Source organism: Stenella coeruleoalba (assembly GCF_951394435.1).
Source record: "Stenella coeruleoalba genome assembly, chromosome: 1".
Lineage (NCBI taxonomy): Eukaryota > Metazoa > Chordata > Mammalia > Artiodactyla > Delphinidae > Stenella > Stenella coeruleoalba.
In genome coordinates this window covers 168111228-168136451 of record NC_137169.1, presented here as the reverse complement: position 1 = coordinate 168136451, position 25224 = coordinate 168111228, and the positions used below count along the sequence as shown (strand labels likewise).

At 37.8% G+C, this 25224-nt stretch overlaps 1 protein-coding gene across 2 annotated transcripts in view; it reads right to left on the bottom strand.

Annotated features, from left to right (window-relative positions):
* Window positions 1–1128: 1128 nt before the first annotated feature.
* Window positions 1129–25224, bottom strand: part of FLVCR1 (FLVCR choline and heme transporter 1) — a 37592-nt gene continuing 13496 nt past the window's right edge. The window contains exons 4-11 of one of the 2 annotated variants that reach the window (XM_079905485.1): window positions 12247–12314; window positions 11441–11544; window positions 9551–9661; window positions 8856–8961; window positions 8522–8633; window positions 3731–3798; window positions 3490–3565; window positions 1129–3066 (exon numbers count right to left, since the gene is read on the bottom strand). In XM_079905485.1, the coding sequence (XP_079761611.1) occupies window positions 3491–3565; window positions 3731–3798; window positions 8522–8633; window positions 8856–8961; window positions 9551–9661; window positions 11441–11544; window positions 12247–12314 (644 nt within the window). In that variant the 3' untranslated portion in view covers window positions 1129–3066; window position 3490. Of the gene's footprint in view, window positions 3067–3489; window positions 3566–3730; window positions 3799–6568; window positions 6678–8521; window positions 8634–8855; window positions 8962–9550; window positions 9662–11440; window positions 11545–12246; window positions 12315–25224 lie in introns of those variants that run through there. The other variant, XM_079905486.1, reaches the window with a different exon arrangement.

The window sequence follows — 25224 nt, the reverse complement described above, 5'->3', positions numbered from 1 at the left end:
TAGGATATAAGGTCCCATACAGGCACATGCTACCAGGAGAAAAAGGCAGAGAACAGTCTGGAGCTTAGATGTAGTGTCCATGATGGCTCATGGCGGGCCACCCATCTGGCCAATGAGAGGCAGGCACCAAAGTAAGGGGAAGAGATTGAGCCCTGGCTACTTTGCTGGTTCAGCCCTGAACCTGATCTGGACCCTGACCCTGGTGGGCTTTGTTACCTTGTACAGTTAAGTCCCCTACATACAAACCTTCAAGTTGCGAACTTTCAAAGATGCGAATGTGCATTTGCATGTCCAATCACGTGCTTTTGTGCACCTTACTGTACAGTACCATATAGAGTACAGTAGTATAGCGTATTTACTTCAAGCCTAGGATGTCTGGAAGCAAGCGTGAAAGCAGCAGGGATGTAGCTGGTACTACTGCTAAGAAGCGCCAAGCAATAACAATAGAAACAAAAGTGAAAATAACTTTGTTGGACTTACAAACAAATTGGACTTAGGGATGAGCTCTGGGAAGAGAACTCGTTCATATGTAGGGGACTTACTGTATTCCACAAACCACCTCTCTCCCTTGGCCCATTCTGAAATGTTATAATCCCTTTCCATTCCCCATGTGTACTAAAACATCATAACTTAAAAAGAAAAAAGCCACACAAAATTAGCCTTAAAAAAATAAATTTATCTCAAGTCTGAAATAACTGAAGAACAAGAATACAGCTAAATAGTACAAAAAGCAAAAATCAGAACATGAAAAATGACTTAAGACCGACAGGCATTCTTCTGGCAATACTCTATGTTTACACATATTTTTAAAACACATTTTTAAAGACATTTCTCCAACATTCACAAAAGGCAAAAGCTATATTTGCAACATTTATAAATACAAGAGCTTTTGAAAGCATCCAGTTTCTTTCTAAAATCACTTGATTAAAATTTACACAAGTGATAGTTACCAACTCCATATTCCAAAGCTACGACATAGAATTACATGACATTCTTGTTTGATGTATTACAGACAAATTTAATTCAAAATACAGAAAAACTATCAATTCATTTTGTGTTTTGTCACATCATATTTCATTCTTTTTCTAATCAACAAGGAAAAATACATATGACATATATGTATATATGCTTTTTAGAAATAAAATATTCCAACTTTTATCTGTAATTTATTCAAACCTCAGGAACTTGACAAGTATATGATTATTTGAAATAACATTGACTGTTTAAAAGTAAAAACAATTATTTAGAGGAGGTACCTTAAAATATATTTTTGGCCATAAAATCTGTGACGTAAATATCTAAGGAAGTTAATGATTCAGCATATTCTGCCTGAGCTATCACCAACTGAACAAAAAGGCTAAAAACAGATTTGATTTTATTTTTTAAAAATTTTGTCATGCATATTTTTTAAATTAATTTATTTTTGGCTGTGTTAAGTCTCGTTGCTGCGTGAGGGCTTTCTCTAGTTGTGGTGAGCAGGGGCTACTGTTCGTTGTGGTGCACAGGCTTCTCATTGTGGTGGCTTCTCTTGTTGCAGACACAGGCTCTAGGTGCATGGGTTTCAGTAGTTGTGGCTCACGGGCTCAGTAGTTGCAGCTCGCGGGCTCTAGAGCACAGGCTCGGTATTTGTGGTGCACGGGCTTAGACGCTCCACAGGATGTGGGATCTTCCCGGACCAGGGCTTGAACCCATGTCCCCTGCCTTGGCAGGCGGATTCTTAAACACTGTGCCACCAGGGGAGTTCTAAAAACAGATTTTAAGTTCCCTGTATCTACAAGGTAACAACCACAGTTGTTTATTCAACTGTCCAGGGAATTTTTCTACAGCTAGATTTAAGTTCCTGTGGTACAATGATTTGGTCTATCCCCCCATGAGTGCATTTAAAATTCAAAAAAGATCTCTGAGATCAAATTTTACACATTCATTATACAGATGAGGAAAGTGCTGCCTGATTTACAGGGAAACTAGAAACAGATCCAGGACATAGACCTGAAGTTCCTGATTCCCAGCTAAGTTCTTCTGGTAACACGTTCTCCAAGGTAAGATTCCACATAATTTACTGTCGTTTGGTTACAGAGAATGTTATAATTTCAGTATAAAGCGATGCATATAGTACACCCAAATCAGAATTGCTAATTCACTTCAAGGATATTCAAGGGAATACCTGATTGGCTTTTTGTGTTTCTGTGGACATAATATAAATATTATGGCTGTTTAAATGCCATTACTCTAAAGATATTCCCTATCAGCTTAGAGAGCCAGGACATGAACAACATTGAGATTCTCACTGTAAACAAAACGCAGTGGTAGGCACTGTGGAAATGCATTTGGTCCTATTCTCCTTACCCTGAGCATGTAAAAGAGCAGATGTTCCAACAGTTTGGAGCCTATGCACATTCTGTGGTGAAGAAAAGAATCCACTCCCCCAACACACTGAGGGAGCACAGACCTGGGCACAGGATTCCTCAAAGAATGATAAAGATTCCATAAAGAATGATTTTCTGAATTAGAACAGACAGCATTTCAAGAGGTCTCCACTAAATGGGAATACCTAGGCTACCTGAAGTTATTACAGAGTTCCTTATCTCAGGAATCTTCAAGGCAAAAGTATAAGGTGTGATACAAAAAATCATGAAAAAGCCAGTAACACATAGGATGAAATTTTCTTACTAGAAAGTTATATATTGAAGAAAAAAAGAGTAAAAAAAGGTAGTGGATACAAAACCACTCTATATCAAGTTGGAGTGGAAAAATATAGTGTTAGCGTTCTTACGATGAATGGGAAGGCAGCACAAAGAAGAACTCAAGGTAATGAGTCTGTGTCTGAGCTACTTCGCTTAATGAGAACATATGCCTAAGACCAAAGTTATGGGTTCCGTCTGCACACAGAAAAGTTTTTATGGTCACTGACAGTACCTGTTACAAAGTATTTTCTAACAAGAATGTAAGAAATGGGAAAAATCTTAAGAGGTCATCTGGAAGTCTCATCCCAATAGTGTCATTTGGTGGGTTAGAAGTGTCATATTCGTAGACTGTATTCACACTGAGGGGGCTTGGACAGCTGGTCTGAACAATGGAAAGGGAGATAATTAGGAATACGTTGTACACTTGGTTCCACTGGATAGTTTTATATAAAAAAATTGCATGTACTCCTATGTGACCTGAAGGGATTGGACCTCCATATGATCATTTTAGAAAGCCTTCTAAGCTTCCATTTTCTACAAAAAGAACATTCACTTTTAAAAACCAAATGTCAAGAAGCTTACTTTTAGGTCAATAATATAAGATGGGACACTCATTAGATAAATGGTAGTGTTAAAATGAGGTAAACAAAAGTATTTTAAGCAAAATATTGCTTAAATTAACAAATAAGAACAGTAACTGCATACAGGAGTCATACAATAATTTTCAAGTAAGTGTCCATTCCCCACAACCTATAAACTAAGCTTTATTACTCAATTATCACATGATATTAACTTTTCCTTTCACCTCAAATTGCTGATTCTGATTGCTTGGACATCAGAATAGTTTTTGATTCTTCATCTGTGGGGCTATCAACTGGTACCTGTAGAAAGAATAAGAGGATAAAAAATTTACAGTACGTATCTGGCATATGCCATTATGACAGAGCCACAGGAATTAAAAAAACAGCTGATGGGGCAGACGGGTTTATACTCACTCTAGGCACACATTTCCCAATAGTATAATCATAAAAATATTCACTACTTACAGCTTTAATATCGCCATTTGTAATTCCTTTATTTATATTGTGTCTTTTCAGATCGGACTTGATTAATGCTGCAAACAGAGAAGCATCAATGGAGTTACCGTAGAGTATGTATAAATATACTTTTTTCTAAGCAGTACAAAATCTTTTTTGATACTGTCAAATTTAGCACTCTACAGTACCATAATATGCCATAACATTCTTGTAGCCTGAAAAAATAACAGTATCTCTCTAAGCCATTAACTTAATTAGCAAGTCATTCATTAGTGAACAAATACAGGATGCTAAGAACCAAGACACAAAGATGAAAAGCACCATTCTTTCCCTAAAGGACACTCCAGGCTAGGGAAACACTGACATGCAAACAATTATAACACTGTATAACAACTCCAATAATGCAGGCATGCACAGTGTAGCGGAAGTGTGGGGAAAAAAATGCCTATGTCAGAAGGAAATCAGGAAAGGCTTACCAGAGGAGATATGTTTGAACTGAAACTTGAAAAATGAGTTGGAACTTGTCAAGCAGATAAGAGGAGAGGGGAAGGCATTCTAGGCAGGCGGAAACCAGTACATGCCAAGAGACCAGGACAGGAAGAGTACAGCCTATTCTTGGCACTAGAGGTAGTTTGGGATCATTGGAACATCAAGTACAAGAGGCAGGTGGCAAGATGGGAGGCTGGGTTGGCAGGATGACATTGCGTCTGAGTAGAGGAGGACATGATCAGGTCTGTGCGTTAGGGAACTCAGTCTGGCAGCTGTGCGGGGGATGTCATCAGCAACAAGGCTAGAGGCAGGAAGGCAAGTCAAGAGGCTTTCATCCTGCCGAGAGGTGGGAAAGCCTGCATGTGTGAGAAATGGTGATATAAGGACAGGTTTCAGAGATATTTTAGAATCAAACCAATAAGACTCAGTGGTTTGAGGGACTTCCCTGGTGGTCCAGTGGTAAAGAATCGCCTTCCAATGCAGGGGACACTGGTTCGATCCCTGGTCGGGGAACTAAGATCCCACATGCCGCGGGGCAACTAAGCCCGCATGCCAGAACTACTAAGCTCGTGCGCCTCAATGAGAGAGCCCGCGTGCCGCAAACTACAGAACCCACATGCTCTGGAGCCTGTGCGCCACAACTAGAGAAGAGAAAACCCGCACGCCACAACTAGAGAGAAGCCCAGCGCCGCAACGAAGAGCCCGCATGCCTCAGCAAAAGCCCTGCGTGCCTCAAATAAGACCCAACGCAGCCAAAAAATAAATAAGTAAATAATATTTTTTAAAAAAAGACTCAGTGGTTTGATAGGATATGAAAAATGGGGATTAGGGAGGGGGAAGTGGGTGACTTGCTTGGGCAATTGAATGGATGGAGGTCCTAGTTATTGAAACTGAAAATACAAGACGAATTGGTGTGCTTGGGAAGGTGGTGAGTTCAGTTCTGCATAGGTTGAGTATAAAATCCCATGGGACATCCAGGTCCAGAGATAAATAGATGATTAGACATATTGGTCTGAAATGTAAAAGCGATCAGGGTCTGGAGGTACAGATTAATGTGGTAGTTAAGGCCACAGACTGCAAAAAGAGAGTGTAAAACAAGAAAAGATAAAAGTTTGTGGGTAGTTAACTAATCTAATCAGTCATAAAGCAAAGTCTGAAAGGTGAAAGTAAAATCAGTCTTAAAAATTAGACTAATGCTTCTTTAGAAATCCACACTGCCCCTTAGAATTCTGTTCCATTACTGATACCAATATTTTAGAAATTCAGATATTTACGCTGAACTAATTGGACATATGTAAAATGGCCTTTCTGAATGCATTTAAATGATTTTAAAGTGATGTTGTATAACAAGCTCATATTTACAAGCAGCTTGATATTAAAACGGCATGCTTTAAATTGCAGCAATGATCGATATCGGCTGATCCGTTCGACACTGTTGTATAATCCACCAAATCAAAGAGGCTACTTAGGGGGAAACTGTGGATTTCTTTACCATTAGTATTAATCATAGAATTTAGAAACACTGTGAAGTGTTTAGAAACACTTTTTTTAATGGACATAAATGGGCTAAGGAGCCTATATAATAGACTTTACAGAGAGCTGTCAATACTGGAAAAGCAGAATGCACTGCATTTAAATGGTAATTCCCCTGTCAAAACAAGATCTGCCAACAATTCTCAAAAAAATGTAAAAAGAAAAGGTACCACCTTCACCACACCTCAGGAATTTCCCAGCCTTCTTTCCTCTGTCTAAACAAATAACTACTGGATATAAATCCATCATCTCTCTCCAGTAAAACATTCAACATATGAGAGACATTAATTAGCATTTTTAGGTGGCAAAAGTATCAATGTAAAACTAATTTTAAAGATCTTTTTTTCACTTCTTAATTAATTTTCTGTACTTCACCTGTTTGAATGAACATTTATGAATCTTACTATAAGATAATGTGAAAAGAGAACACAAAACTGTTCCCTTTTTTGGTGCAACAGAAACACTCTATTTGATAGCTAGGTGTTACTTCCCTGGAAATTAAGAATAAATATGGAATTATTTATGACAGATCAGTAGTTAAGACAGTTAATGTATTAAATTACATACATTCAGTTACAGAACATTCAGTTTTGTACGCTTTGTTTTACTAACTGAAGAGAATAAGAAGAAAACACTTCCGTGGTAGGATGTTTTTCTTTGAGGAAATGGTACATTTAGTCCCTTTGAGTGTAATGAATGAATGATAGTGACCTTAGGTGGTTGTGTATTTCCAAAATAAGTGCTTATCACTGGTAAGCATTTATCATATTGGGGGTTTCAAAAAGAATGATCAGGTATTCAAACGAATATAAAAAGAAGCCTTGATTCATATCTTTCTGCTAGATTCTATCCTTGAATCAAGTTATAGCAGATCAAAAAAATAATCCCTCTTCAAGTCTCCATGGCTTCTGTCTCTCATGTTGACAAGGGGACTCTGAAAGAAATTAACAAAGTGAAATAACAGTTGAGGCCAACATGGGCCTGGAAGCACTACTGGATATAAATCTTGCTTTTTTTTTTTTGGCCACGCCCCACAGCTTGTGGGATCTGTGCTCCCTAACCAGAGATCGAACCCGGGCCCCGGCAGTGAAAGCTCAGAGTCCTAACCACTGGACTGCAAGGGAATTCCCTATAAATCTTGCTCTGAAATTCATCCTTACACCCGTGTGCCTGGACAAACTATGGATAAAAGTTCTTTTACATGCTCTTTTTCTGGAGATCGGGCACTCTATTCTCTTTCCTGCCCATGTCTATTCTGACTAAACCTAAGAAGAACTGGCAAATAATTCCACACGCTATTTCCACCACCACCATTTGACTTCGTCCCATGGTTACCACATTATAACAGCCTGGGACTTCCCTGGCGATCCAGTGGTTAAGACTTCGCCTTCCAATGCAAGGGGTGTGGGTTCGATCCGTGGTTGGGGAGCTAAGATCCCACATGCCTCGCAGCCAAAAAAACAAAACATAAAACAGAAGCAAAAATTCCATAAAGACTTTAAAAATGCTCCACATCAAAAAAATCTTAAGGGGACTTCCCTGGAAGTCCAGTGGTTGAGAATCTGCCTTCTAATGCAGGGGACATGAGTTTGATCCCTGGTCAGGGAACTAAGATCCCACATGCCACAGGGCAACTAGGTCCATGTGCCGCAACTACTGAGCACACAAGCCACGGGCCACAACTAGAGAGAAGCCACTGTGCTGCAACAAAGAGCCTGCACGCCACAGCGGAGGATCCCACATGCCACACAACTAAGACCCGACGCAGCCAAAAAAAAAAAAAAAATCTTAAGAAAAAAAAAAGCAGGGCTTCCCTGGTGGCGCTGTGGTTGAGAGTCCGCCTGCCGACGCAGGGGACACGTGTTCGTGCCCCCGTCTGGGAGGATCCCACATGCCGCGGAGCGGCTATGCCCGTGAGGCGTGGCCACTGAGCCTGCGCGGAGCCTGTACTCCGCAATGGGAGAGGCCACAGAAGTGAGAGGCCCTCGTACACCAAAAAAAAAAAAAAAAAAAAAAAAAGCAGCCTATGTGATACATGATCAGGCATGTCCTAGGTGCCAGACACTATACTAGGAGCTCTTCATCAACCATCTCAGTTAATCCTCACAGCAATCCCCTAAGGCAGCCTTTTTTTGTTATTGTTTATTTTTTATTCGTTGCTCTAGGGAGTACACTGTGCATCTTTAATTTATCACAATCTTCTTAGACTTTATATAGAATTACTTCAAGAAAGATGTAGAAATCTTGCAATAGTATAGTTGCATTTCCCCCTTTCTTTTTGCTATTTTTACCATATTTATATTACATCTATATACATTTTTTTGAGATACAATTCACATATCATAACATTTACCCCTTTAATGTATACAATACAGTGTTTTTAAAATTATATTCAAAAAATTGTATAACCATCATAAAGCAGGCTTTTAATACCCTATTATATAAATGAGAAAGGGAGGATGTGAGAGGTTGAGTAACTTTTCAAAGTCACACAGCTAGTGAGCAGCAGAATCACAACTTGAGGCCAGGTCTGTCCATTCCAGGCCTTTACTGACACTTGTTACAATGGTTTTATTTTCTATGCATAGTAATTGCATTGAATTTGAAACCCGAAAAATGAATTCATAGATTCATCTCCTTGAAGGGAAACAATAATATCCTGCTTTTTATCTCATTTTTTCCTTGAGTTCTGTCAAGCCTTGAGAAGCAATATAAATGAAAATTAAATATAAAGACAACATGACACGAGTACTTTGGCAGGCAAATTCCCTAATTTACCTGTTAAAATGATGCCTACAAACATCCAAACACAGAGGAAGATGTTCCCTCCCGTAGGACTATAGTCTGATGTGAGCTTTCCTTGCGCCAATGTGAATAAAATTCCAAATATCTAAAATAAAGTAAGAGAAATATTTTTTATTGTTTGCTTCTTTAAAACAAATATAATGTTTTCCCCAGAACTTTTCTTAACTATTTTATTCAAATGATTTGGCTTCTAGAAACATGCATTGAAAGGTAGAATTTTTAAAACAAAAACTATGGTCAAACTCATTATCCACTAGACTATTTGGTAAACTAATGGTCTCAGATTTAAGAGAAATCAGAGGTTTACCTGTGCAGCAGCATTAAGAAGACCAGATGAAGTACCTTCAGACTCAGGGTAAGTGATTTCAACAGCAAATTCAAAACCCAAGGGGAGGTAACCAGTCATGAAGAAACTAAGAAAATAAATCCAAAATCACAGAAAGAATCATTAAAAGGACAATATCACATATTGATGCAATTGCTTAACTTCTCAGACCTATTCTAATTACCAAGTAAGTGAATGTTTTGAGGTTGGTATGTGAAAGGAAGGCACTATGATGATTCACCAATTAACCCAAGGACATGAGAACTGAGAAGCAAAACCATGAACTAGGAAGCAAAACAGTTTCTAATTTTTTTTCCTGAGAAAAATTTACCCCTAGTTTTCTAAGTCAGTTGTCTTTCTAGCCAAGTAAAGTTACTTGGATTAAGTAAGGCTTATCCATTTTTCACCTACAGTATAGCAAAAAAATAATTTTAAGCTAATTTTTTATAGTTGTAAAGAACTACACATTGACGTGCACAAGACAGATTTTTAAAGTTTAAAATATTAAAGAACTTTTGAGCAATTATACTCCAATAAAGACGTTAAACAAATAAAAATTAAAAAATAAAATATTAAAGAACTTTTGGATGAACTTAAAAAAGTTAAAAACCACCGTAGTGGTACTTCAGAATTATAACAGCATGCTCTCATTCCTCCTAAATACATGTGATGCTTACCCAAGCAACCCTCCAGTGACAAACACGATGATAATGTGTCCAAGGTTTAGTGTGAAAGTAAATATAACCATTCCAACAAAAGACAAAATGTAAACTGTCAAAGTAGTATGTCTAAAACAAAAACAACAAAATTGTTAGTAATTTGTCCGATTTTCTTAGGCATATAAAAATCATGTCTAGCTATGCTCTGTCCATACGGTAATAAATTCTTCAGATTTCAAGATTAACCCCTTCTTATCTATGGAAAATGTTTCCACCAAGGCATGGACTTGAAAGATTAAATTTAAGTTTCAACAGCAACAGACAACAAAACTCACATCATATCCAATGCTCAGACAAGAAGGAAAACTCATAAGGATAAAATCATTTTTGTGCCACCAAATGGGATAGTTCCCTATCCGTATTTCAAGATACAGATCAAATTCCGCCTCTTCCAAAATGCTTTTCCTAACCACTGCAGCTTACAAGATTCTCCTTTCTTCCAAACTCCCTAATCATTTTCTATCTACATAATTGGCACTTGACATCTATTTTAGTCTGTTATATTATTATTTAACTTTACATATGTGAACACCTTATCAGGAACACCTGATCCTAAGGACAGGGATCAAATATTACTTCCCATTGGGCTTCCCTGGTGGCGCAGTGGTTGAGAGTCCGCCTGCCGATGCAGGGGACGCGGGTTTGCGCCCCGGTCCGGGAGGATCCCGCGTGCTGCGGAGCGGCTGGGCCCGTGGGCCGTGGCCGCTGGGTCTGCGCGTCCGGGGCCTGTGCTCCACAACGGGAGAGGCCACAGCAGTGAGAGGCCCGCGTACCACAAAAATAACCAAACCAAACCAAAAAAAAAACCAGGAACTTGGTGAATGAATGGCAGTTATCCTGAGAAGAAAGCCAGGGCAACAAAGAAAATTTCTATGCCAATCCAGTTTCCTAATTATAAAATGGACCAAAGACTTTAATAAATATAAATCCTTTACATATGCTCCCTTCATCTACAAATTTAATGGGTCTTACTCTAAGCTACCATTACGTAATAATGAAGCCACAGTAAGTGCTGTCTTAAATTACACGAGAACTATCTTGGAGAATTTCAAGATCAGCAGTACGTTGAAAGGGTTTAGATAATGGTATCAAATATATCTTAGGCCTTGAAAGGCGCAGAGGACATAGTTCCATTACTTCATTCATTCATAGTTCCATTCATTCATTTCTACCAAACAGATGGGAAGTTTCTGTCTGTTAAGAAATGTAGCTATTCTTCTTCTTCTTTTTTTTGAAATATAGCTATTCTTTTAAGGCCCAGTGCAAAAGCTGCTGCCTCTGAAACCCCTTTCTCAGTCTCCTAGTTGGTATTACTCACTTTTTCTTTTGTATTAGCATTTTTCTGGTTCCACATAGATGTACAATTAATATAGCATCTTCATATTATGTATTACAGTATAATAGTTAAGTGGAACTACAGTTTGGGGGCATTTTAGCCAAACAATTTTTACCAAAAAGTCTTCTGATAGGAAAGAACAACTTTTTGTTTGTTTTTAAGTTCATAACATGAGAAAAGAGCAATATAAAGTCTCTGTCAGAAGTCAAATGTTTCTCAGAAAGGGCCCTTTTTAGAATAGAAATGATCCATTCTGAAGAGGTATATGTGAGTATTATTAGAGGGGAGGAGAGTTCATAAGGTATCCAAGTTCTCAAAGTTGAAATAAACAAGACCGGTAAGATAATACAGAGACTACTGTATTCAGAAGTTAAGGGAACCTAAGAGTGTCTAGAATCCAAGTCTTTTAGTAATAATAACTGTTTGTAAATTTCTTAAAATAAAAAGTAAAGGTTCCTTCAAAACCAAAATACCTTAGGTTGTACACCATACATTTGCCTACTTTCACTTACTTGTATGTTTTGGTATAATCCAGCCATAAACCACAAAGAATAGAGCCCACCATTCCAGCTAACACTAGCGTCAGCCCAATCCTTCCAGCATTCACTTCTTCTCCCTTAAAATGTTTTTCAAAAGAAGTTGATCAGATACTTCTAATTCAAACAGATCCTTCACATTCCAATACCTTCTCAAAGTCAACGGAAATAGCAGATAAAATTAAGCATACAATATAACATGAAGAATTCAGTACATGTGTTAAGGTGAATGGGGTAGAGGAAGGTAAAGCACATGTTAAAGGACATTCTACAGTAAAACAGAAAAAAAAACCCTGATATATGGGAGAAATCAAAAAGGGAATTTTTCTTGATCTTTCATGGTTAGAAAGTACAGTAATTTTTGTTAGAATTCTTAAGTAATTCACAGATGTCTGAAAAGGAAGTTAAGCTGATAGCTTTTACATACTACAACTGCATTCTCCTTTCAAAAGCAAAGAGAGATCAGAGCTTGATATTTACATCTTCATATTTGTGTTGGTTTCTTTTAAAGTTTGTTCTTTGTCTTTTTTCATATAACCAGTCACACTACCTCTTTAAAAAAAAATTTTTAAAAAGACTGAGGTATTGTCAAAGCAATAATGACTTCTGCTTTCCATGTTGTTTTATAAACTGGATTAAATGTATTCTCAGTGAAAACAAATATAAATCTTTTACAGCAACAAGGTCATAAATCTTTAGCCTTATGATCATGCTAACAGGAATTATATTGCTAAAGAAAAATTCTTGGCCAGGCATGCAACACAATATAGGCAGAAGCTTACCTTATAGTATGTCAGTATAATTTGATTTAATAATGTTGAGACTGAATAAAATGCTCCAGTCATGATACCTACAATAAATAAAGAGAAAACTATCAATGTACCATGTACTAGTTCATAAAGTAATATGGAACACTCTGTGACAGCTGTGAAAATATAATGTCTTCTTAGACAGTTGACAGAAAAAATTAAGACCTCTTGCTATTCCCTTTCAGGATGTGGACTGATCAACGTAACACCTAAACTTACTAGAGATTGTGATTGTAAAATTCTGTCATTACATCATTTACTATTATTTAGATTCAGACAATATGGACCAGAAATCACAGTCCCATGCATAACATTGTATACAGCAATCTAGCAACGGATTGCTTCCTGAGCGCCTACACAAGCTAATGAATGTTTAAGCATTAAGACAGAATCCCTCTTTCAGAGATCTCACCCCTGCATCGAAGACTTATAAGGCAATTAGTAAGACAATGTTAATTAAAGAATACTTAAAAAGGAAAAATAAAAACAGCTGGTTATCAGGAATCATATGACTAGGTTTGAATCATGGAGTTTCTTCACATATGTTGTATAACTTTAGGTCTAAGTCTTTTAACCTAGCTGAAATTTAAGTTTATTGTTTTTCTATTATTAAATATTTCAAGCATACAAAATAGTACAGAGACTAATTTAACAAATACCCTTACTCATCACCCTCTTGCTAAACATTAACATTTTGCCATCTTTGCTGTAGATTCATTTTTTTAGACCTTCCTTAATCCTATTCTTCCTCAGAGGTAATCCCCATCCTGATCTTGGTGTTTATCATCGTAGATATTATAACATATGTGTATCAATACACAACAGTTAGAATTATTCTGCATGTATTTAAATTTTATATAAATAATATGGTATTAGTACCCAGCTGCAATTTGCTCATATCACTCAATATCATGGTTTTGAGATTTAACCATGTTGATACTTTTAGTTCTAGCTCATCAGTTTTCTCTGGTGTATAATAGTACATTGTGTGAACATACTTCCATTTAATTATCTCTTGTCCTAAGCCAATAGACATGTTAAGGCTTTTTCCAGTTTTTTGCTATTTAAAACAATGTTGCAATAAATACTATGTTTTTGTTCTTATGTATAAGGGTTTCTCTAAGTATGTACCTGGGAGTAAAACTTCTACTTTCTAGATATAACCAAACTACTCTTCCAAATGGGTGTGCCAGTTTATATAGTAAGTCCCCTACATATGAACGAGTTCCGTTCCGAGAGTGGGTTTGTAAGTCCAATTTGTTCGTGAGTCCAACAAAGTTAGCCTAGGTACCCAAGTGACACAATCAGCTATATAGTACTGTACTGTAATGGGTTTATAATACTTTTCACACAAATAATACATAAAAAACAAACAAAAAATAAAGAAAACATTTTTAATCTTACAGTACAGTACCTTGAAAAGTACAGTAGTACAGTACAGCAGCTGGCATACAGGGGCTGGCATCAAGTGACAGGGAAGAAGAGTTACTGACTGGAGGAGGGAGAGGAGGTGGGAGATGGTAGAGCTGAAGGATCGTCAGCAATAGGAGACGGGGGATAAGCTGCAACTTCACTCACACCTGACATTGATGGAATGCACGTTTGCATCTTTGAAAGTTCACAACTTGAAGGTTCATATGTAGGGGACTTACTGTACTACCAACAGAGTTCCTTTACTCTACATCCTTGCCAAATTTGTTTGCATCAGATTTAAAAAAATTTTTTTTTTGCCAATTTGAATGTGTGGGATATTGTATCTTACTTTGGTTTTGATTCGGATTTCCTCAATTACTAGTAAGGCTGAGCATCATACATGAGCAATATACACACACACAAACATATAAATGCCTTCTGATTTCCCCAGACTGTTTGCTCTTTTCTTAGTGATTAATAGGGGTCACTTTTATATTGTGAGTACGAAGCCTTTGTTGGTTATATGCATTGCAGACATTTTCTCATAGCCTATGTCATGTCCTTTTAGAAAATATCATTAGTTTAATGTATATATTTATCAATTTTTTTATTTAGGGTTTATGTTTTTTGCATTAGGAAATTCTTTTAAGAATACTAAAGATGGTTCCCTTCCCTTCCCTTTATTGCTTCTAAAACATTAAAGTTCTGGGGACTTCCCTGGAGGTCCAGTGGTTAAGACTCCACACTTCCACTGCAGGAGGCACGGGTTCAATCCCTGCCCTGGTCAGGGAACTAAGATCCTGCATGCTGTGCTGCGTGGCCAAAAAAAAAAAAAAATTAAAGCTCTGATTTTTACCCTTTGATCTTTAATCCACAATTCATTTTCTAATTTCACCTTATTTTTCCTCTATGGCTAATTGATTGTCCCAGGACAATTTACTATGTAGATTCTCTTCTACAAATATCAAGTTTTCATATATGCATAATGTTCTAGTCATCACAGCTGTCTGCAAATATTCTAGTTTTCCTCTATACAGGCACTTAGTGGCATGGCCATAGGACTTTAAAGGCGAGTAAAAGTGATACTTCTCATTTCCTACCTGAGTAATCATGGAGACATGTGCCTGGATCCCTGAGTAATTTGCTGCCTACTCACAGTGAACAGGTAGCATCGGCAAGAAATAAATTTTTGATGTGTTTGGCCACTAAGATTTTTTTTGGTGGGGTTTCATTGCTATAATACAACCTAGCCTATGCCAACTGATACACAGGGCTAGGTCCCTGGGCTCTCTATTCTGTTCCAGTGATCTAATTGCCTATCCCTTACTAATACATGACATCTTGATTACCACTGCTCTATAAATCTTGATATCTGAGAATTAGTTCCTTACCTTGTTCTTTATCAAAATTACCATTGTTGTTCTTGGCCCTTACTTATCTCACAGTAATTTCAGAATTAGCCAAGTTTTATTACAAACCCTGTTTAAGTTGGAGATTGCAAGATGAGGCCTAGGTCTAAAGATGTTATCAAAAACCCCTGGGTAACTAGCCTTTGTTACTCTCTTCCCACTGAGCTCAGGAATGCACAGGGACCCAGCGAGGTTAGCCTGAGGAGGCCAAGGAAAATAAAGGAGGCCTGTGCCGAGGCTTGAGTGTACTCTACTGCACTGTACCCTACGGTGATCTCAAATCTATTCCAGACCTCAGTGAGGATAGCCAGAATCTGGAGAAAGAATTATAATAGCAAAGAATACTGTTAGCTGAATCTAGAGTATGGTATTTGTCTGAGTTTCAGATAGCAAGTAGCTACAGATGGGAACAGTGAGGGATCATGCTTTCTCCAAATAGCCCTAACTCAAAAAAAAAAAAAAAAAAAAGTTTCTTGGTTTATTTGGTTCCTGAGTTTTGGACACTAAAATATCCTGAAAACCTGTCCTAGGAGTGTAGTGCCTATCCAGACTATCCCATGTACAAGTCTGCTCCAATCTTTTGTATATAATACTAGGCATGGAGGGGGACAGGAACAATTCCAAAAGGTGTGATATGACTCTCACTCATTCAGACATTATGATCCCTAACTATGCACCCCTTCGGTGATGAATAAGTCAAGAAACTTCTCCAACTGTCCTGGGGAATATTATTGAACTCTCCACAGGGTTTCCCAACTCCCTCTTTCTAATTCCTTCAACAAGTAAACTCTGTTCAGTTTCTGAAGACTGTGTCTGTGTCTGGCCTTTCCATCAGTCCAAATCCATAATTGACATTTGTTAATACAGTGGTCCTGTAAGGTTAACTGACATTATTACAATCTTGAGTCTTCCAAAAACATGGTATATCCCTCCACTTAATTGAGGTCTTCTCTTATGTCTTTCAATGTTTTATAATTTATAAAGTTATTTTTTAATATTTAAGTATAGCTGATTTACATTAAGTTCTTTTTGGTAGATTTATTCCTACACATCTTATACTTTTAGTTGCTATTATAAAATGTATCTTTTTATAAGAATGCAATTGATATTTTCACATTGTTAGGTATCTCATAATCTTTCTGAACCCATCCTTATTAGTTCTAATACAGTCTGTAGGTTCTCTTGAATTATTTTGTAGACCATGGGGTTAGCAAAAACATTTTCTGTAAAAGACCAGACAGTAAATATTTTAGCTTTGCAGGCTATATGGTCTCTGATGTGGCTACTCTGCTGCTCTTGTAGTTCAAAAGCAGCCATAGACAATATGTAAGCGAACACAACTTTATAAAAATCGGCAATGGCCAGATTTGGCTCCTAAGACACTTTGCTGACCTCTGGTATACATGATCATATTATCTGTGAATAATAGCATCTTTTTTCTTTCCAATTCATATACTTTTCATTTTTCCTGTATTAGTGCGCCAGCCAGAACTTTCAGTTGGATGTTGAATAGAAGTGGTGACAATAGGCATCCTTGCTTTAAGGGATACTTCTGATTTTTTTTTTTTTTTTTGCAGTACGCGGGCCTCTCACTGTTGTGGCCTCTCCCGTTACGGAGCACAGGCTCCAGACGCGCAGGCTCAGCGGCCATGGCTCACGGGCCCAGCCGCTCCGCGGCATGTGGGATCTTCCCAGACCAGGGCACGAACGCGTGTCCCCTGCATCGGCAGGCGGACTCTCAACCACTGCGCCACCAGGGAAGCCCTTCTTATTGATTTTTAAGGGTAATGTTCCTAAGGTTCTGCCTTTGGAATGATGTTTGCTATAGGGTTTTTGTAGATAAACTTTATCAGGTTCAGAAAGTTCATTTTTCTCACAATTGGCTAAGAGTCTTTAACCAATGGGTATTGTATTCTATCAAATGCTTTTTCCTCAGCCATTGGGTAAATTTTCCTCTTTGATCTCTTACTGTGGTCAATTATATGCATACATTTCTAGTACTAAATCATTTCTCACTCCTGAGATAAACCAAACTTCATCAGGATGCACTATCATTTTTATAAATAGCTGGATTAGGTTTTCTAATATTTTATTTTGGATTTCTACATCTAGGTTCATAGGTAAAACTGGCCTAAAATTTTTCTCTTACACTGTCCCTGTCTGATTTTGATATCAAGGTTATACTAGCCTCACAAATAAATTGCAGATGATAACAAATAAGTTGCAGGTGGTAACAGTGATTCCTTCCAGGGAGTGGATGACCTGGGGATAAAGATGGGAGAAGACTGACTTTTCATTGTATGTCCTTTGTACCTTTTAAATCCTATACAAATAAAATTTAGAATTAAGAAATGAGAACTCAGGGGACTTCCCTGGTGGTCTGGTGGTTAAGACTCCGTGCTCCCAATGTAGGGGGCCCTGGTTCGATCCTTGGTCAGGGAACCAGATCCCGCATGCCACAACTAAGAGCCCACATGCCGCAACTAAAAGATTCCCGCATGCCACAACTAAAGATCCCTCATGCTACAATGAAAATCCCGTATGCGGCAACAAAGATCCCACGTGCCACAACTAAAACCTGGCACAGGGACTTCCTTGGCGTCACAGTGGTTAAGAGTCCGCCTGCCAATGCAGGGGACATGGGTTCAGTCCCTGGTGTGGGAAGATCCCACATGCAATGGAGCAACTAAGCTTGTGCACCACAACAGCTGAGCCTGCGTGCTGCAACTACTGAAGCCTGCACGCCTAGAGCCCATGCTCCGCAACAAGAGAAGCCACCGCAATGAGAAGCCTGCACTGAGCAATGAAGACCCAATGCAGCCAAAAAAAAAAAAGACCTGGCACAGCCAAATAAATAAATATTTAAATATATTTTTTTAAAAAATAAATGAGAACTCAGAGTCTTTATTTTTAAAACAAGTATAATAATCTTTCCATCTCAAAAATTTAGCTGAAATAATATATATGGAAGTCCTTTACAAATTTCAAACAACTAAACAAATTTTTACCTAATTAGTTATGCATAACCAGGTGCTAAATAAAACACATAAAAGCTCCACAGAAATCAGAATAGTCAGAGACGGTGCCGTCTAAGGCCCTTGCTCATGCCATTACCCTCTTCCCCCTTGTCTATCCAAATCTAACCTGTCCTTCAAGGCCAGCCTCAACCACCATCTTTGCTGTGATGCCCTCCCTGCCACCCACACCCCTTCCTTTCTTGTATCTTGTCCCAATTATGTATTCTGAAGGCCTTTAGCATGCACTTGCCATACAACTTCTCTTATGTCGTTATCTTTCTGATAAATAACTTTTACACTATTGTTTACTTTTCAGAGGTTTACATAATCTCCTCAATTGAATTATAATTATTTCAGGGTGGAAATCATGTATCATGCTTCTTTCTAATCCACCCAGCATCTAGGGCACTATTATACATTTAGTAGATACTTGATAATTATTGGTAGGATAAATGAATAAATGAATGAATAATACAATGAACAATAAGTGAGGTAAACGTTAAGCTAGCTCTTATAGGACTGCTTAAGGAAAAAAAGGACACATTTCAGGTAAAAGAAATAATGGCACAAAATGTATTACAGAGATGAGAATTAACAGTGTATGTGCATGTGAAGGCATGTTTGTGTGTCTGTGTATGTGACACAGGGTTGGTTATAAATTTGGCTAAAAGAGAATTTTGTATTGGGAAACAATGAGGTATAAAAGAAGGAAAGAAGCCACCTTAAATGATAGGCTAAAGAAATGAATTTGCTCTACTAGATAACAGTGAGCCACTATATTTTCTCTGCTTCCTAGTTATGAATTTTAGGTTTAAGTTAAGCAGTGGAGGTAACCAAAATTAAGAAAAGGAACTGAAGTATTTAATTATGAGATGATATAACATCTGGTATTTGCTTTAAAATATTCCAGGGAATTCCGTGGCTGTCCAGTGGTTAGGACTCTGTGCTTTCACTGCCAAGGGCCCGGGTTCGATCCCTGGTTAGGGAACTAAGATACCACAAGCTGCAGCATGGCCAAAGCCAAAAAAAAAAAAAAAAAAAAAATTAAAAAGGTAAAATATTCCAGGAAAAATGCAGAGGAAATAAAAGCAAGATTGGTGAACTGTTGGTAATTGTTGAAGCTGGGTGATGATGGGTACTTAGGAATTCATTAAATTAAATGTTCTACTTTTGTGTTTAATAATTTCCACTAAGAAAAGGGGTGGGGGGAAGTAATCCCAGTAAAAGGGTAAGAGTTTAGGTCACAGCGTAACTTGTTACAACTTATAAAACAATTATGTACTCTTGTGTGCACTGCCCCCCAAAAATATAAAGAAAAGAATAGCAGTAAGTGACTTCTGAAGGCAAGTAAGACAGAAATAGGGGGTATTGGTTAATAAACAGTGTTAATATAAGGACAAAAGAATACTGTGTCAGAAAACTCTGAAGGGAACACAATGTGTTGGTGCCTGCAGTCAAAGCTACAGTGTTAGGAGGAATATCTGTCTGCTATGCTGAAAGACCTAGGATGAGACGTTGATAGAGTAGTCAAAATAGATGACAGTTTGCACGGGGTCAAAGAAAGGAATTATTGATGACACTTTCCATATGCTTATGGTGGTCACAACTATAATTTATAAAGGACCTAAAGTACCCTGGGAGAACTCACAAAAGAAGACAGCGCTGGCAGACAGCAGAAACAAGAACTACAATCCTGCAGCCTCTGGAACGAAAACCACATTCACAGAAAGATAGACAAAATGAAAAGGCAGAGTACTTTGTACCAGATGAAGGAACAAGATAAAACCCCAGAAAAACAATTAAATGAACTGAAGGTAGGCAACCTTCCAGAAAAAGAATTCAGAATAATGGTAGTGAAGATGATCCAGGACCTCGGAAAAAGAATGGAGATCAAGAAGATGCAAGAAATGTTTAACAAGGACCTAGAAGAGTTAAAGAACAAACACCTAGAAGAATTAAAGAACAGAGATGACAATACAATAATTGAAACGAAAAATACACTAGAAGGGATCAATAGCAGAATAATTGAGGCAGAAGAACAGATAAGTGAACTGGAAGACAGAATGGTGGAATTCACTGCCGCGGAACAGAATAAAGAAAAAAAAATGAAAACAAATGAAGACAGCCTAAGAGACCTGTGAGACAACATTAAACGCACCAACATTCTCATTATAGGGGTCCCAGAAGGAGAAGAGAGAAAGAAAGGACCTGAGAAAATATTTGAAGAGATTATAGTTGAAAACTTCCCTAACACGGGAAAGGAAATAGCCACCCAAGTCCAGGAAGCATAGAGAGTCCCAGGCAGGATAAACCCAAAGAGAAACACGCCGAGACACATAGTAATCAAACTGACAAAAATTAAAGACAAAGAAAAATTATTAAAAGCAACAAGGGAAAAACGACAAATAATATACAAGAGAACCCACATAAGGTTAACAATTGATTTCTCAGCAGAAACTCTACAAGCCAGAACAGAGTGGCACGATATATTTAAAGTGATGAAAGGAAAGCACCTACAACCAAGATTACTCTACCCGGCAAGGATCTCATTCAGATTCGATGGAGGAATCAAAAACTTTACAGACAAGGAAAGGCTCAAAGAATTCAGCACCACCAAACCAGCTCTACAACAAATGCTAAAGGAACTTCTTTAAGTGGAAAACACAAAAGACAAAAAGGACCTACAAAAACAAACACAAAACAATTAAGAAAATGGTAATAGGAACATACATATCGATAATTACCTTAAACATGAATGGATTAAGTGCTCCAACCAAAAGGCACAGGCTCACTGAATGGATACAAAAATAAGACCCATATATATGCTAGCTACAAGAGATCCACTTCAGACCTAGGGACACATACAGACTGAAAGTGAGGGAATGGAAAAAGATATTCCAAGCAAATGGAAATCAAAAGAAAGCTGGAGTAGCAATACTCATATCAGATAAAATAGACTTTAAAATAAAGAATGTTACAAGAGACAAGGAAGGGGCTTCCCTGGTGGCGCAGTGCTTGAGAGTCTGCCTGCCAATGCAGGGGACACAGGTTCATGCCCCGGTCCGGGAGGATCCCACATGCCACGCAGCTGCTGGGCCCATGAGCCATGGCCGCTGAGCCTGTGCGTCCGGAGCCTGGCTCCGCAATGGGAGAGGCCACAACAGTGACAGGCCCACGTACCGCTAAAAAAAAAAAAAAAGAGACAAGGAAGGACACTACATGATGATCAAGGGACCAATCCAAGAAGAAGACATTACAATTATAAATATATATGCACCCAAAGAGGAGCACCTCAATACATAAGGCAAATGCTAACAGCTATAAAAGAGGAAATCGAGAGTAACACAATAAAAGTGTGGGACTTTAATAACACCTCACTTACACCAATGGACACATCATCCAGACAGAAAATTAATAAGGAAACACAAGCTTTAAATTACACAATAGACCAGATAGATTTAATTGATATTTATAGGATATTCCATCCAAAAACTGCAAATTACACTTCCTTCTCAAGTGCACACAGAACATTCTCCAGGATAGATCACATCTTGGGTCACAAATCAAGCCTCAGTAAATTTAAGAAAATAGAAATCATATCAAGCATCTTTTCCGACCACAATGCTATGAGATTAGAAACCAATTACAGGGGAAAAAACATAAAAAATACAAACACATGGAGGCTAGCTAATACACTACTTAATAACCAAGAGATCACTGAAGAAATCAAAGAGGAAATAAAAAAAATACCTACAAACAAACGACAATAAAAACACAATGGCTCAAAACCTATGGGATGCAGCAAAAGCAGTTCTAAGAGGGAAGTTTATAGCAATATAAGCCTACCTCAAGAAGCAAGAAAAATCTCAAATAAACAATTTAACCTTACACCTAAAGGAACTAGAGAAAGAAGAATAAACAAAACCCAAAGTTAGTAGAAGGAAAGAAATCATAAAGATCAGAGCAGAAATAAATGAAATAGAAACAAAGAAAACAATAGCAAAGATCAATAAAATTAAAATATGGTTCATTGAGAAGATAAACAAAATTGATAAACTTTTAGCCAGACTCATCAAGAAAAAGAGAGAGAGGACTCAATCAATAAAATTAGACATGAAAAAGGAGAAGTTACAACGGACACTGCAGAAATACAAAGCAGCCTAAGAGACTACTACAAGCAACTCTATGTCAATAAAATGGACAACCTGGAAGAAATGGACAAATTCTTAGAAAGGTATAACCTTCCAAGACTGAACCAGGAAGAAATACAAAATATGAACAGACCAATCACAAGTAATAAAATTGAAACTGTGGGGCTTCCCTGGTGGCACAGTGGTTGAGAGTCCACCTGCCGATGCAGGGGACACGGGTTCATGCCCTGGTCTGGGAAGATCCCACATGCCACGGAGTGGCTAGGCCCGTGAGCCATGGCCGCTGAGCCTGCGTGTCTGGAGCCTGTGCCCCGCAACGGGAGAGGCCACGACAGTGAGAAGCCCACGTACCGCAAAAACAAAACAAAACAAAACAAAACAAAACAAAAAATTGAAACTGTGATTAAAAATCTTCCAACAAAGAAAAGTCTAGGACCAGATGGCTTCACAGGTGAATTCTATCAAACATTTAGAGAAGAGCTAACACTTATCCTTCTCAAACTCTTCCAAAAAATTGCAGAGAAAGGAACACTCCCAAACTCATTCTATGAGGCCACCATCACCCTGATACCAAAATCAGACAATAACACTACAAAAAAAGAAAATTACAGACCAATATCACTGATGAATATACATGCAAAAATCCTCAACAAAATACTAGCAAACAGAATCCAACAACACATTAAAAGACTCATACACCATGATCAAGTGGGATTTATCCCAGGGATGCAAGGATTCTTCACTATATGCAAAGCAATCCATGTGATACACTATATTAACAAATTGAAGAATAAAAACCATATGATCATCTCAATAGATGCAGAAAAAGCTTTTGACAAAATTCAACACCCATTTATGATAAAAACTCTCCAGAAAGTGGGCATAGAGGGAACCTACCTCAACATAATAAACGCCATATAGGACAAACCCACAGCAAACATCATTTTCAATGGTGTAAAACTGAAAGCATTTCCTCTCAGATCAGGAAGAAGACAAGGATGTCCACTCTCGCCACGATTATTCAACATAGTTTTGGAAGTCCTAGCCACGGCAATCAGAGAAGAAAAAGAAATAAAAGGAATACAAATTGGAAAAGAAGAAGTAAAACTGTCACTGTTTGCAGATGACATGATACTATACATAGAGAATCCTAAAGATGCCACCAGAAAACTACTAGAGCTAATCAGTGAATTTGGTAAAGTTGCAGGATACAAAATTGATGCACAGAAATCTCTTGCAGTCCTACACACTAACAACAAAAGATCAGAAAAAGAAATTAAGAGAACAATTGCATTCACCACTGCAACAAAAAGTATAAAATACCTAGGAATAAACGTACCTAAGAAGGTAAAAGAGCTATATTCAGAAAACTATAAGACACTGATGAAAGAAGTCAAAGATGACACAAACAGATGGAGAGATATACCACGTTCTTGGATTGGAAGAATCAATATTGTGAAAATGACTATATTACCCAAAGTAATCTACAGATTCAATGCAGTCCTTATCAAATTACCAGTGATATTTTTTACAGAACTAGAACAAAAATCTTAAAATGTGTATAGAGACACAAATGACCCCAAATAGCCAAAGCAGTCTTGAGGGAAAAAACGGAGATGGAGGAATCAGACTCCCCAACTTCAGACTATACTACAAAGCTACAGTAATTAAGATAATATGGTACTGGCACAAAAACAGAAACATAGATCAATGGAACAGGATAGAAAGCCAAGAGGTAAACCCACGCACCTATGGTCAACTAATCCATGACAAAGGAGGCAAAGATATAAAATGGAGAAAAGACAGTCTCTTCAATAAGTGGTGCTGGGAGAACTGGACAGCTACATGTAAAAGAATGAAATAGAATACTCCCTAACACCATACACAAAAATAAATTCAATATGGATTAGAGACCTAAATGTAAGGCTGGACACTATAAAACTCTTAGAGGAAAACACAGGAAGAAAACTCTTTGACATAAATCACAGCAAGAGCTTTTTTGATCCACCTCCTAGAGTAATGGAAATAAAAATAAACAAATGGAACCTAATGAAACTTAAAAGCTTTTGCACAGCAAAAACGAAACTATAAAAAAGACAAAAAGACAACTCTCAGAATGGGAGGAAATATTTGCAAATGAATCAATGGAGAAAGGATTAATCTCCAAAATATATAAACAGCTCATGCAGCCGAAATAGACATTTCTCCAAAGAAGACATACAGATGGCCAAGAAGCACATGAAAAGCTGCTCAACTTCACTAATTATTAGAGAAATGCAAATCAAAACTACAATAAGGTATTACCTCACACTGGTTAGAATGGGCATCATCAGAAAATCTACAAACAAATGCTGGAGAGGGTGTGGAGAAAAGGGAACCCTCTTGCATTGCTGGTGGGAATGTAAATTGATACAGCCACTATGGAGAACAGTATGGAGGTTCCTTAAAAGACTAAAAACAGAATTACCATATGATCCAGCAATTCCAGTACTGGCCAGATACCCAGAGAAAAGCAGAATTCAAAAAGACACATGCACCTCAATGTTCACTGCAGCACTATTTACAATAGCCAGGTCATGGAAGCAACCTAAATGCCCATAGACAGACGAATGGATAAAGAAGATGTAGTACACATATACAATGGAATATTACTCAGCCATTAAAAGGAATGCAATTGGGTCATTTGTAGAGACGTGGATGGATCTAGAGACTGTCATATAGAGTGAAGTAAGTCAGAAAGAGAAAAACAAATATCGTATATTAACGCATATATGTGGAACCTAGAAAAATGGTACAGATGAACCGGTTTCAGGGCAGAAATAGAGACACAGATGTAGAGAACAAACGTATGTACACCAAGGGGGGAAGTGGCGGGAGAGGGTGATGGTGTGATGAATTGAGAGATTGGGATTGACATATATACAGTAATATGTATAAAATGGATGACTAATAAGAACTGCT